This window comes from Balaenoptera borealis (genome assembly GCF_965194805.1).
Source record: "Balaenoptera borealis genome assembly, chromosome: 2".
In the NCBI taxonomy this organism is placed as follows: domain Eukaryota; kingdom Metazoa; phylum Chordata; class Mammalia; order Artiodactyla; family Balaenopteridae; genus Balaenoptera; species Balaenoptera borealis.
Window position 1 is genome coordinate 14,892,465 of NC_138867.1, and position 14,666 is coordinate 14,907,130.

The 14,666-nt window shown below is 46.0% G+C and overlaps 1 protein-coding gene across 1 annotated transcript in view; it reads right to left on the bottom strand.

Moving 5' to 3' along the window:
• MYO10 (myosin X) overlaps positions 1-14,666 on the bottom strand; it is a 213,683-nt gene that overhangs the window by 21,587 nt on the left and 177,430 nt on the right. Inside the window, 7 exon segments of the mRNA XM_082380348.1 lie at positions 768-1,011; positions 4,409-4,532; positions 5,820-6,689; positions 7,254-7,299; positions 7,663-7,896; positions 8,747-8,853; positions 14,547-14,661. Of these exon segments, the coding sequence (XP_082236474.1) occupies positions 768-1,011; positions 4,409-4,532; positions 5,820-6,689; positions 7,254-7,299; positions 7,663-7,896; positions 8,747-8,853; positions 14,547-14,661 (1,740 nt within the window).

The window sequence follows — 14,666 nt, forward strand, 5'->3', positions numbered from 1 at the left end:
AATTCCCAACATTTTCTGAAAACCTTACTTAATTTTTAACAAATAGGCCCTCAGTGGTTCAATGCTTTGGTTCTATAAGAAGGTGGCAAAATGGAATTCCCCAGAGGTCCAGTGGTTAGGACTCAGCACTTTCACTGCCGTGGGCCCGGGTTCGATCTGAGACCAGGGAACTAAGATCCCACAAGCTGAGTGGCATGGCCAAAAAAAAAAAAAAAAAAGTGGCAGAAAAAGGGGGTGTGTTGGATTCAAACAGCAGCTCTGTTGCTCTCATTGTTGGGTATGAAGAGGCTAGTATACCCAACAAAGGTGGAAGACAAATGATTCATTTCACACACCTCCCGACTGGCTGTCTGCTCCCAATTTAGTCATCTGTTGGCTACAGCTGGGCTTGGAGAAGAATTAAAAGTGATAGATTGACCCGTAAAAGGATGACAAAAGATGCTCAGCCAATGGCTCAATATCCACACCACGATTCCTGGGTACCGCCAATGACATTTCCGAAGAACTAGTTTTATGTCCAACTAGCATCTTATAACCCAGCGCTGAATGTCTGAAAATTCACAAAAAGTGAATTTCACAGACGGAGTTTTATTTCCCTGATTTCCTAATAATTCAACCCACTGAAAGGAAGGATGAGGACTCACCGAGTACCTCTTACAATCTACTGCTTCAAAGAACTTGCCCCAGACAGCTCGTAGGCAGGGACTTAACTGATGAAGCAGCCCCGAGCCCCGGTCAGCAGCCCTGGCCAGGGCGCATCAACATACTTGGCTGTCCGGACTTCCACGGTGCCCTTGAGCTTCTCCTCGCTGTCATTCTCAAAGTACATCAGCTTGGCCTGGCGGAGGACGAACCAGCGCTTCTTCCAGTTTCTCCTGGACAGCGTGGAGGAGCCGCCACCCTTCTTGTGCAGCCAGCCTTGCTTGAGCGCCTCCTGCTTGGAGCGGAACCACAGGAAGGTTTCGTCCTTGAGGACGCACCAGCGGCGTTTCCAGGTGTTCATGAGGCCACCTGTCTCCCCACGGTTGGGTAGGAAGGGGTTTAAGAAAATCCGTCATATTGGATCATAAGATCACTAGGTCTTAAGGTCCAGCCCATCCTTAACTTTGCACCAAATGACCCGCCCTCAGACACCCCCCGATGATGGTTGATCGCACTGCTGGGTCGTGTTCAGGGGGCACTGGGCAGGTGTCACACTGGCTTGGTTGGATTACACAAGAACCCTTCCTTTTTTCCAAAGCAGCTCCTACTCACTTAGCTGAGAAATCCTGGTGAAGAGCTTAACAGCAAGACCAGTCAGGGGCTGATACTCTAACCCCGGGCTGAGGCAGGACCACGGACGGGAGTCGGGGGAGAACCACTTCCATATGGATGGATCATGCTTCTGTCCAAACACCCCAGGAAGGGGAAATTAGCTTAAAATGTGTCAAAGTTGACACATTCCTTCCTTGTTTAGTCAGTGTGAGGAACAAAATTTATCAGTGACTCCAAAGTTTAGCAATAAACCCTAATCTACATCGGAAAAGAAAAGCATTATCATCTGAAAATGGCTTCTATGTATAAGGTATAAAATTTAGAATATGAAACAAAGTAAGACTCCCAACCAAGCTGTGACAGTACCTTAAAAATGAGAATTTAGCTGTAATTTATTTAGTGGAAAACTTTTTTTGGTTGAGACAAATTAGACAAGGATATACAGACATTATTTCTATACAGAATATATTTCTAATACTCTTCTAGCAGGATAATTTTATTTTAGTATTCTAGATTCCCCAAGGATGCTCAAAGAGTGACATCTTACAACCATGATTCAAAAATCTGCTTCAGCGAATCCACTGAAGAATAAATACTGCATCTACTTCAGTAGTTATCAAGTGTCCACAAGTTATTTTTTTGATCAGCCAATAACAAAAATAAAGAACATTTAAACGTGGATACTAAAAGTAAGTATAAAGAAAATGCTTTCCTTTTACAGATTAGAAATAAATTTAAAACAGACCTTCTAAGATTAATTTTTTCAGTGGTTGCTTCAATGATTACAGATCTCAACTTCACAGTGGAACAAAAGACGCAAAGACAACACTGGTTTCTCTTTGCAGTGCAAGGCGCACTTGCTTCGCCGGCTTTTACAGACCGCTGCCCTTTCTTGTATCTACAGCATTTCCTGCTCACCTAGCTGAGAAGCCTTTGTGATCACACCAAGCGCCAGAGCTGTTTCCTAACAAACAGCAAACTTGCCAGGGAGTACCAGAAGGAAACTGTTTTTTCTTCCTTCTTGATGTGTGGCTTTAATCTAGGTTTCTCAAAACAAGCCAAGAGGAAACTGTAGTACAAAGTTATCCTATTATCTTATCGTCTTTGAATGATAAAGGTTATTCACAGCTGTTTCAAAGATACAGATTACAGCAGTCATCCCAAGAGCCCTCACCACCAGTCACTCTCCTGCTCTTACGTGATTGATGGGACTCACTCCCAGCCCTGCCCCACCCCCAATTCCGGGTGTTCCCTTCATATCTCACCTAGAGAATTTGATCAACGCTCTTAGTTTCGTGACTGTAAACACCTTTAGTAGTAGTAGGCTGGTGCAAACTCATCTACGCTCACAAAATAGAATCTGGTGGTTGGTTAGATTTTCCTTATCATTGGTTTCTTTGAAACTTTTGGTCACAACTTTAAGGCTTTATTAAAGATTAAATGGTAATGTATCAGAGATTAAGTGGTGATGCAGTTACACAATAATTTGTTTTATTAAGAGATGAGTGTGCCACAAATTCACTTGCTTACCTTCTTGAGCTTTTAATGCTTTAATCTTGGGATTTTAGCGCTCTGAATGTATCTTTACTTTTTCCTAATCTTATTTGTTTTAATCAGACAGTTATATAATAAAAGAGTGCCATATATTATAAATAAGAGTGATTTACAGGGAATTTTTGAGCTAACTTAGGGAACTAGATTAATTAGGGGGGAGGAAAATATATGAATAATAAAAAGCTTATATTCATTTGTTCTGAGAAATGCATGAGAAAATCTTAAAATGCTACAATTAGATACTTATTGGGTTATTAGGTTCTGATTTGTGATTACATTTTTTCCTTCATCCAATGAACTCTCGATTATTCGGTTAGAATTTCTCAATCTTTTTCATTCCAACGTTCCTACAAGAATTTCCATCAACCAGTGACTCTGGCCAATAGGAAGCTCTCCCCTAAAAATAAACCTGGAGGGGTTTCTGTGAGCACCTGGGGGATCTGAGGCTGAGAACAGCAGAACTTTGAAAAGCAAATGAATGATGTTAGCAGTTAGAGAGACACTGAAGATGGGGAAGAACAAAAAAACAAATGAAAAGGAAAAGACATAGATGAAGAAGAGAAAATAATATTAAGGAGGGCAAAAGAGATATGAGAAAAGATAAATATGCCAACGGAAGAGAGAAGCAAAGGCAAAGAACAGAAGAAACAGGGAAAGGGAACCCAGAATAAAAAGGTTTTCATGGGGGAAGAAGAAGAAAAGGAGAAGGGAAGAAAGAAAGATAGCAGTAGAAAAGAAAGTGAAGAGAAGGGTCAGAGAAAACATAAAAAACTTGAACCATCTGGGGACAATGGATCTTGTTATCTCTGCCCCATCCCCAAGATTTGGCCTCTTTCCCCTCATCGAGTCGAGAGCCGTGTGAGAAACCAATCCGCTCTTTAGATGACCCGTGTAAAACTCCTACCAAAAATTGGTGATGATTATGGTTTCTCATGATTCCTGTCACTGATTTGGAAGTCAAGGTCAAGAACATGAATAAGGCATGGGTACGAGGTCCTGATTAAGCACTTTTCCAGAAGGAGGATGCTTCAAGGTCCCCAAGTATTAAGGTTCAGCACAGTACATTCGAAGTTTAACAGCAATGCAAAAATACGATTAAAATTCTTATCATGAGCAGGGGATAGACAGCAGGCGTCGCAGGCAGTTTAAGCCAGGGGTGATCCTCTCTCAGATCTTTACTTTCCCATGTATAAGGGTGTCTAATACTCCTGTGGGAGGGAAGAATGCAGCGTCATCGTGGTAATGGGCTGCACTAACCCCAGCAGCATACATGTGTGTTTGTATGTATGTGTGAGAAAGAGAGAGGAAAAGATGTGGGAGGGGAGGAAGGAAGGAGAAGAGCACAGATATGACAGAGACATGGAGGCAACAGGGAGAGAGGGACTGAACGCGGTGACAGTGTTGCAGACCCTCTGTCCTAACGCCGCGTGGTCTGCTAGGGTCACCCACACCACACAACCACGGCATCCTCCATCCACCTAACACGACCTCACACCAGGTAAGGGCTATGTGGGATGACTTTCTCAGCCCTCCTCCTTCAGCCTCAGTTTCCCATCACTTCACCCCCTAACCCAGGCACCAGGGTGGCTGCAGGTCGTACCTTTCATGTACAGGAAGCTGTGGAAGTACGGCAGCGTGACACAGCTGTACACAGAGTCCCGCCGGTATGAAAGTTCATCGTCCGTATCAAACCGAGAGTCGAAGTCCTCTTCGCTATCTTCAAACTGGACCGAGAGAGAGAGAGCCAACAGTGAGCAAAAAGGGCAGAAAACAAGCTAAGGAAATGCCCAGCACAGGTCAACACTGAAAAAATAAAAACAACGGACAAAGAAGCAACACGCTGCTTCGTCACAGTGCAACGGAGTGTGGTCATCAAAAGAATTCAGAATTACAAAATACTGACTTTTGGTGTCAAACGGTCAGTTGACTTGATACGTAACACATGAGACATTTTAATCCCAAGGCTATGTATTCAAAGTACAACGCTGCTGTTTAAGTGTACAATTTTAATCAAACCATCCAAGAGTTAATTCCCTTTAAGTTATTGTGCTAAAAATATCTTCAAGGACTGCCCTGGTGGTGCAGTGGGTAAGAATCTCCCTGCCAACGTACGGGACACGGGTTCGAGCCCTGGTCCGGGAAGATCCCACATGCTGCGGAGCAACTAAGCCTGCGCGCCACAACTACTGAGCCTGCGCTCTAGAGCCCGTGAGCCACAACTACTGAGCCTGTGTGCCACAACAACCGAAGCCCGGGCACCTAGAGCCCATGCTCCGCAACAAGAGAAGCCACCGCAATGAGAAGCCTGTGCACCGCAATGAAGAGTAGCCCCCGCTCGTCGCAACTAGAGAAAGCCTGCGTGCAGCAACGAAGACTCAACACAGCCAAAAATAAATAAATTAATTTTAAAAATAAAAAATATATTCTTAAATAAACAAACAAATAAATAAAAATATCTTCAAGCCTCAGAAAGTCAAGGGAGTATTTAACGCATGGTCAAGGGAAGAAATAAAAGAAAACTATAAATAAATCCAGAAGCTGGAAAGAGCACGTTTAAGCCCTTAAAGGTTCCTCCCTTACAACCAGAAAAATATACATAACGTCCTGCAGTGGGCGGGTGAAGCTACCGTCAGGAAAGGTCTCTGAAGTGCCCCCGGCAAGTCTCGTTCCAGTTTAGGGCGGGTCTCATTTCCCAACCCGATGCAAAGCCAGCACAGACACAGCCAGAGTCTCCACTGAAAATGCCAGTTTTCTTAGGCTTTGGGCAAGAGGCAGTTCTGGGTTTTACGTTCAACCTCCAACAGGCACCAAGTTCCACTTACTAATGCGACGATTGCTTTTGGCAAGAGAAAGGGGTTTAAGGCCAGCCTTAAGAGCCTGGCTTTGGAATCCTGGCCCGTTCTAGGGGGGATGTCTTCCTCCAAGGGATGGTGCAACGGGGGCGCGGATGACAGACAACTTCCACCCCGGCGGGGGCAAGCCAGGGCCCCGGGAGGACAGTGGGTACTCACCGAGGACTGGGCCCCCTCCGAGCTGAACCGATAGGCCCCCGAGCTGTTGTAGGTGCCCACGGAGCATCGGTAGTCTGGGGACCACTGGCTGCTGTACGAGTTGGAGAAGGTCACGCTGCTGCCAGAGGTGACGGCCCCGTCCTCGTAGTCGTCCTGGTCGTAGCTGTAGTCGCCGTCCGGGGAGGGCAGGCCCCCGGGGGTCTGGGGCATGCAGTAGGTGGGCTCCCCGGAGGAGGAGTCGTGCTCCGAGGGGGCCAGCAGCACGGTGCTGTCGGCGCCGGGGCTGGTGGGCACCACGGTGTCGTTCATGTAGGGGTCCTCCTCCGAGGACTCGTCGCTGGTCCGGATGCCACTGGTGCGCTGGTCCGAGTGGCCGTGCTCGCTGGGGTTGGGCGAGTCCTTGAAAGCATCGTCGTCGGCCTCGAAGCCCTCGTCCACCTCCTCCTCCTCCGGGTAGGGCTGGCTGAAGTTGAAGCTGGGCTTCTCGCCGCAGGCACCCTCGGCCAGGTCGGCCCGCGCGCCCGCGGACCCGCTGCCCACCGACAGGGAGCGCTCGATGTTGCGGACGCACTCGTCGATCTCGTCGAAGTTGAGCGACTCCAGGAACTCCTGGGCGGCGCGGCAGGCTTCGTCCTCCAGCCGCCGCAGCTCCTCGTCCCGCAGCTGCTGCAACTTCTGCAGGGAGGCCTCGGTCAGGGACAGCTCCTGCCTCTCCTTCATGCGCTGCAGGTCCTCGATTTCCTTCTCCAGGCGCAGGATCTCCTCCACCTGCCTGTTCTCCTTCTGCTTCTCCAGCTCCCGGCTCAGCTCGGCCTCCCTCCGACGCTTCTGCAAGGCTTCCTGTGCCCGCTGCGTCCTCGCTGCCTCCTCCTGGGTGATTAAGTTACAGTGAAGCCGTGAGGCAGGGCTCTAACCCAACTGACTGGTGTCCTTATAAAGAGGAGGGGATTGGGGGACACACACACGGGGCACCGGGGAAGCAGGTACACAGGTGCAAGGCCACGTGAGGACACAGCAGCGATCTGCAAGTTACAGAGAGAGGCTTCTGAAGAAACCAACCCTGCCAACACCTTGATCTTGGACCTTTAGCTTCCAGAACTGTGAGACAATCAATTTCTGTTATTTAATCTGCCCAGGCTGTGGCACTTATGTTATGGCAGCCCGAGCAAACTAATATAGTGATTATACTGGTCTAGAGCTATCATGCTGTCGTGATTCACACTGAAATCTTAAGACATTCACACATTTTTACCCAACAGTAATGGGTTAGATATTGCAGCATAAACATCTCCTCTAAAATTCTTCCTCCTGTATATTTATTTTAGCTTTGAATCCTTCTCCCTACATCTTTACTTTAGTTTCAAATCATTGAGGCAAAGTGTTTGAACTGGGAAGGTAACAGACAAGATGTCATGTTGTCACGGCATTCTTCACCTGTTGGGCGCGGAGCTCAGCTTCTCTTCGTTCCTTCTCTCTTTCTCTGAAAATAGTCAAGAAAAAAAGACAGTGAAAATAAACGAAAGCAATGAAAAAAATCCGAGACCCACTTTTCAGAGAGCGAACTTTTTAACAGAAGCTTTGCGAAAGACAACTTAGAACTGTGAAGGATGGATAGGGTCTCTTCCTTTGGCAATATACTTATTCTTTGCATGAATAAAAATACCACAAAACTGGGTCTTCAACGCTGCTAAGGAATTTTATCTGAGCCACCAAGAGTTATTGTTTCAAACAGCAGGTTCCATCGCGTCCACTGGGAATTCCTGCTGCGAGGCTGGATATAGAGCAGAAAAACTCCAAAGGTGTCCTCCTGTCTGTTTCATCCAAGCCAAGAAAGGTCCCATACCTTTCCTCCTCCTCCCGTTTCCTCTTTTCTTCCTCTGCCCGTTTCCTCTTTTCCTCCTCTGCCCGTTTCTCTGCCAGCAGCTGTCTGTAAACTCTCCGGGCAATCTGACCTCGGAGTTGCTTCTGGAAAACCACGGCTGCTTTTTTCAGGTGCAAAAATCTCCTCCTCAGAAGAAATGCTCTGTAATTCTTCTGTATAATCACTACACAATAAAGGACCTTCTTGTATTGCTTTCTGAAAATGAGAAGAGAAACAGCACAACAGAATAACTGTGGAGGTAATGAGGCTTCGAGCTCTTTACGTGAGTTTACGTTAATGTTACAAGACAAGAGAGCAGGACCTCGTTTGGGGCTGATCCGCTCATAACAGAGACTCATCATAGGGAGCCGACAAGGAGGCCCTTGTGGGCAAAACAAAACAGAAGAAAAACAAAAGAATAACAACAAACGAAACTCAAGCAAGACCCTATCATCATGTTGGCTAAATAAACACATCACTCCTAATACTGACTTTGAAAAGTACTGGAAGGAAGTTGGGTTGTAAACAGAACCAAGAGATGTGATATATTTTCCTGTCCTTATGAGGAAAAAAGAAAAGGATGTGCCACAGCAGGACGGCTGTGTACTTGAGAACATGTAACGTACTGTGACGAGCAAGGGTTCGGGTGGCCCGCAGGTCCGCAGGGGGGGACAGAACTCAGATGCACAGGAAAAGAACCTGCCTCATTCGGCAAACCCTGGAGAGGGGGCCACTGTGGACCCAATGGGATGACACCAAAGTCAACAGGCGAGCTGCCTGTGGCTTCAGTATGTGACCCAGAGGAACTAGGGAAATGTTTAAATATGTCGCCCAGTCCCCTGATGTCGCTGCTCTGAGACATCAGGAGCCCCTTTTCCCATTTCCTGCCCAGGTCAAGCTAACTAGGTGCTGGCATTGCTAGTTACGAGCACTGCCCTGCGACTCTCCTTAGCCTGGTCCTGACCCGAACCCATCCAGGTCTATTTTAAATGAAAGCATATGGCCAGGGCCACCCCACCTGGTGACGCACACGGGGGACGCCCCCTCCCGTCCACGCACTTCTTACCGTGCCAAGTAGCCCAAGACGTGGGCCCGGATCACCATGGCCGCCCGCGTCACCTCCTCCTCCCGCCGCTTCTCCAGTTTCTGCTCCAAGGACTCGCGAAGGAAGACCTGCCCAGGAGAGAGCAACATGTCACGTCCACAGAATGTGCCAGGTACCGGTAGGCGTTTCTGAGTCAGCTGTGTCTTTGGTGGGTAAGGCTTTTTTCTTTCTCTGATTTGCTCCAAACACAAATGGCCATGCTGTCCAGCACAGGGAATCTCAAATTCCTGGTGGGGAAAGGATTTCTTTTTTTGTTTTAAACTTCCCATCTGCCACAGACTAAGACCTTCGTAAAATATAGTAAACAATGTATTACTGGAAAGCAAAAACCAAAGGAGTATATAAAATCCAAGTCCCGTCTTCTCAGTTATTATTAGTTCAACAGGCATAAGATGACTGTGAAATTGCCATCAAGTTTATAAATACTTATCTCACTGTGGGCTGGGACAAATAGTTCATGGACCAACACCAGTACTACATTAAGTCTAAGTAAGAAGATATCTAGAGAGACTCGCCACATTAAAAAGGAGAAGGGGGGGGGAAGGGGGAAAGAGGGGGAGGAGGGGGAGGGGGAGGAGGAGGGGGAAGGGGGAGGGGGAGGAGGAGAAGAAAGGACAAAAGAAAGAAAGGGAGGGGGAAAAAAATCCAAGAAATTTGTAAAATGTTACTTTGCCATCACGTGGAAACTCTCCCTTCATGCCTGTCAAATGATTACAATCAAAGCATCTTGGCCTCAAAAATAATGCACATAAAAAAATTGACATTTAAGAATGTAATTCTATAAACTGTTTGCAATTAGAACTGAATCATTTAAGTTATCTCGGTTCAGCCATGGCAAGAAAACTATCAATAGAATCGGGACAAAGAGATTGTAACTATTTGCTGGCCTGTTTCTGCCCGTGGGCACCTCAATCCTATGCTTACCATTTATATAAGCCTAAGTGTGTCTGGTAATTGGCATTTGTATCAGAATTCCTAATATTTGAAAAGGTATGAAAATACTGAGACCCTCCCTCCCTCAATCATGGTAGCTTTTAATTCTGTAATTTCCAATGTGATGCATAAGGAAGTTTGGAATTATCTCCTAAAAACAAACAATTTTTTTTATGCTTTTCTATTAACGGTCACCTGGAGGCACTGGTCGGGGTGTGGTTAAATGACACACTCCCTCACTCACGACTTCTCAGTTTATGCTCCAGTGAGTCATTCTGGCCTAGGATGATGCATTCTGTCCTCTTGAGGGCACATTTTTCCAGATTCTCTGCTCTGGCTCTTCCAAGACATTTGGGCAAAAAAGCAAATAGAGACTCCCACCATCATGTGACTCATAGAAGCCTTACCTACTCCCGCTGTGGGTTCCTGAGCATTTGTAAAACTCTCCCACCAAATAATTCTCTCAGAAAAGCTTTTCATACAATGCTCTTCCTATAATTGCAATTAATATGCTCTGTTGATGCATAAAGAGACTGCATCTTGAGCAAAAAAAAAAAAAGTTTAATGTAAGAAACATCAGCTACGAGCATAAAGCTTGTTAGTTCAGCAATGAGAAAAAGTTTTCAGAAATATGAAGCAGTTTTCATCAAGACTGGACTTCAAAGAAATATTTAAACTTCTCTTTGAGACGATTTTTTGATATTAAGGATCTTAGTCTAACGCTGTTGCTCTGGTTAGTGTTTAAAAGAAAAAGCAATGAAGTCAAATCTTGAACAAGAGTGGTGATGGCGATGGTGACATCATAAAACAAAAGCATCGATGCCAATGAGCCATACATTCATCAGATGAACAAATAGGAAGCTTTATGAAGGAAAGAGCGTCTCACACCTTATCAGAAGCCTAGGGACTGTCTTGGTTGGAATCAGAGTCAGAGAAATACCTGCCTTAGTTTCACGCCCATCAAAGAGAGCTCTGTGCTCTGCGTATTAGATTTACTTCCACATCTTTATCTATCAATAGATTCTTTCCATAACCCGAAGGGCAAACGGAGTAAAATGCTTTAGAGACCTAACTTGGCTTCATTAAGAACATCCACCCTGAATTTATGCAACAACACACAGAAAGTGATGCCAGTTCTTCCAGCCCAGTGGTGTCCGCTGCCACGTTGCCATGTCCCCAGGATGCGGCCAAGATCGAGTCAGCAGGATCCAGCTGCTGTGAGCGGAGGCGCCGGCCTCGTCAGGCATCATCAAGCAGCTTAGGAAGGGGCAGTGCGCGCTCAGGGGGCTGCTCGGCTGACCTTGACTCAACATCCAATATGAATAGTTTCTCATGGCTTTTCCTATCGTTTGCTTACATAGCTCAAGAGCCTATGGATTATTCCAGTAAAATGTCTTTATAGAATACCTCTTGCAGGCTTTATTGCCAGAGAAGAAATAAGGTCTGGCAATGTAGTCCACGGACCAGAAAAGTAAAACGTGCCAGAGTCACAAGGCAGAGGGAAAAGTCAAAACCAGGAAAAAAGAGGGGAGCAGCTGTTCACCTCCGTCTCCCTAAACTTGGCTTCTCAGCAGGGACGTACGGCAGGATCTCCTGCTCGGGCTGTTCCAGAGGCTTGGACAGGCCTCCTGGCTTCTTTAGGGATGCTTCCCCAGCAGATAAGAATCCTTGCCTTCCAAAGACCAGATGTGTTTTAAGCCAGTGAATTCAGACCTGGCGCCATGTTTAATTTGCTGACTACAGCGCTGCCCACATTTCCCTCTGTCATGTAAGTGTTGACAGAAACTTCTTTACCAGAAGATTTAGATATTTGTTAGAGGGTCAAGGTTTTAAATGCAAAGACCTCTGGCGGCAACACTGACTGAAACACTGCTAGAGTATAATTAAGTGTATAATTAAGTCAAATGTTGGTCAAGGTCAGGGCTATTTAGTGGATACAATTTAAATGCTCTCATGTTTCCATTTACTTCCTAATATTTATGTGAAATGATAAGCTTCCATCCTACTCCTACTTCCAGTGTGTCACCAATTAAAATTTAACTCCTCTTTAAACATTTCCTTTTCTTGAATACTCTTCTGATCATGTCAATTCACAGTGAGCTCTCTCCTGGAGCTGTGTCCTTATTCCTTCAAGAGATCACACTGCATAATTTATCAGTTGTATGGGATGACTTATCTCCCAGCAACTTAGTAAACTGGGGGCAATGCCCATGTCTTTATGTCTCCGTGTCCCTGTGCTACACCCAGTTCTAAGTCTTGCTGGGGCCTGATTTCCATCGTAAATTGTAAATGAAGTTGGATTGATTTTTCAAAGCTCAGAAAAGAGACCAGTATTGGCTGGGTGAGTCAATAATCTTTGATGTTATTCCATGGTATAAGGCAGTGAGACAGGAGGAGGATATCAGTTTACAGAGAATGTAATACCTTTTTAATTAAAAAAATCAGAGCAGACTATATTATACTGCCAAGAGCTCCACTTGAACCAACTTCTTTAGAAAGTTCTTTGAGTGACTCAACATACAACAATTTTGTGCCATCACTTTATAGTTTTTTAGCATTTAACAGACACTGACTGAGCTCCTACTATGTGAACTCCTACTACGTGCATTGTGTTGTGTAGAAGAACGAACAATGAACTCTACATTCTCTATTGGGTGATTGTAGACAAGTCACCAGGCAATACCAAGACAACATGACAGCATGTTAAGTGTTATAACAGGGTAGAAAACAGAAAGATGTCAATGACAGAGGAGGGGGCTTAGCCCAGTTTAGGGGTGAGTTTTGGTGCAGGGTGCAATGAAGAATGTCAAAAAGGATTCCTGTCAAAGCCTGCATCTAAGCAGAGACTTGAAGGATGAGTTGGCTAAACAGGGTGGAGGGGAGGGTGGAGAATTCCAGGTAAAGAGACCTATAAACCTGGGAGGACACACCCCAAAGTGACCCCCAATGAGTTACGCCCTTGTTTAATCCTATTAGTGTGGGTGGAACCTGTGACTTTGTTCTAGAACATGGCAAAGGTGATGGGATATCACTCTTATGGATATGTTACATTATATAAGACTCCACCTTAGGAGACTGGAGCAGAAGCGTCTCCTGCTGGCCCTGAAGAAGTGGGAGGGCCTGGGAGAGGGGTCAGGTGGTTAGAAACTGTGGGGGGACCTCTAGAAGCTGAGAGTGGCCCCAGGGGGCAGCCAGCAGGAAAAGAGGGTCCAGTGGGACTGCAGCCTCAGTCCTACAACTGCAAAGAATGGCATTCTAGAGCCACGTGAGCTTGGAAGAGGACTCCAAGCTCCAGAAGGGAATGTAGCCCCAGCTGACACTCTGAGACCCTGACAGAGGACCAGCTAAGCTGTGCCTGGACCCCTGACCCATAGATACCATGAAGTAATTGGTGTGTGTTGTTAAAGCTGCTAAGTTTATGGTTGTCTGTTACACAGCAATAGATTACTAATACAATACCTCTGCATGCCATCTCTACCTTGTTAGATGTTTGCATCTTAAATCCCTGGCCAGCTGAAATCCTTCAAGAGCAGAAGAGTATGTTCATTATACACTTTCCTTTGCTAAATGGCCTCCAGGTGATGCCTAAATACTTGTCATTAATCTCACATCAATGTTAAAGACTGAATGTTTGCCACCCCCCCCCCAACCCCAATTCTTATGCTGCAGCCCTAACCCCCAATGTGACAGTATTTGAAAGTCAGGCCTTTAGGAAGTAATTACGTTTAGGAGGGTGGGGCCCCATGATAGGATTAGTGCCCTTATAAGAGGAGGAAGAGAGACCAGAACTCACTCTCCACCGTGTCAGGACACAGTAAGAAGGCAGCTGTCTGTAAACCAGGAAGGAGACCTTCACCAGAACCTGACCATGCTGGCACCCTGATCTCAGAATTCCAGCCTCCAGAACTGTGTGAAATAAATGTCTGTGCTTAAGCCACCCTGTCTATGGTATTTTATCAGAGAAGCTCTGAGATGAAGACAGTCAAACTGCAAGATATGTGTCTCTCTTTCCCTCTTCCTCCTCTTTCTTTTTTTTAAACAAAGAAACTCCTAGGTTAAAAACATAATCTGAGCAGAATCTTTAAAATATTTCTCTGATGCTGCATTCCTACTTGTAGAGTCAGGAGGATGAGGCTTGAGGAACACCTCTTACTTTTGAAGACAACCATACACTCAAAGGCCGACCCCCAGCTGCCTGCATTTCTGCCTCTCCTGTGTGATAAGACCCTGGAGGTGGGTGGCAGAAGGAGAATGGAACCCCAAATGAGGGTTCTGGAAGTTCCTGATACAGGGAGAAGAGGCCATACTGCCAATTTTATGGCTAATTTTTGCTGTTGAGGCCAGACTGCTTATCACTCAGCTAAGGGGTAAAGGCCTCAGTCACACCTGCATGTTTAAAAAAATGGATTTCGGACTACTGGCTGGTCTCCCACACAACAGCTCCTGTGGTGCAGGGAGAACATTCAGTATTCTATTCTAATAATGCAAAGTTAGAAGGGTCTGGGGTCTCACTTCTTAGATGCCAGAGGCTGCCCAGTTCTTCCCTGGCACTGAGTTGCCCATCAGCCAACATTTGTTGACTGACTGAATGAAAACACACGCACTTAGGATCCGATGCTTCAATGTGTCCCCAAGAACAGAGTCCCTGTAAAGTCAAGGACTTCAGAAAAAAGATTCACGTTGGGAGGACAAAGAATATGGCTGGCACGATACGATGGGTATCTTCCCGACATTGGAAAAACAGTTGGTTAGTAGTCATCACAGAACACCAAACTCAAACATCTCTCAGGGGGTTGATGGGACGGTCGTTCTTTCTCCGAAATTTTACCTTCGTCTTCCCCAGCTGCCACTCGCTGTTGGAGGTGTCATAGAGCTGCAGCAGGGCCGTGCACTTGCCCCTCACGTCCTCGGGCAGAGCCACGTTCCTCGCCAGCACCTTATACCTGCA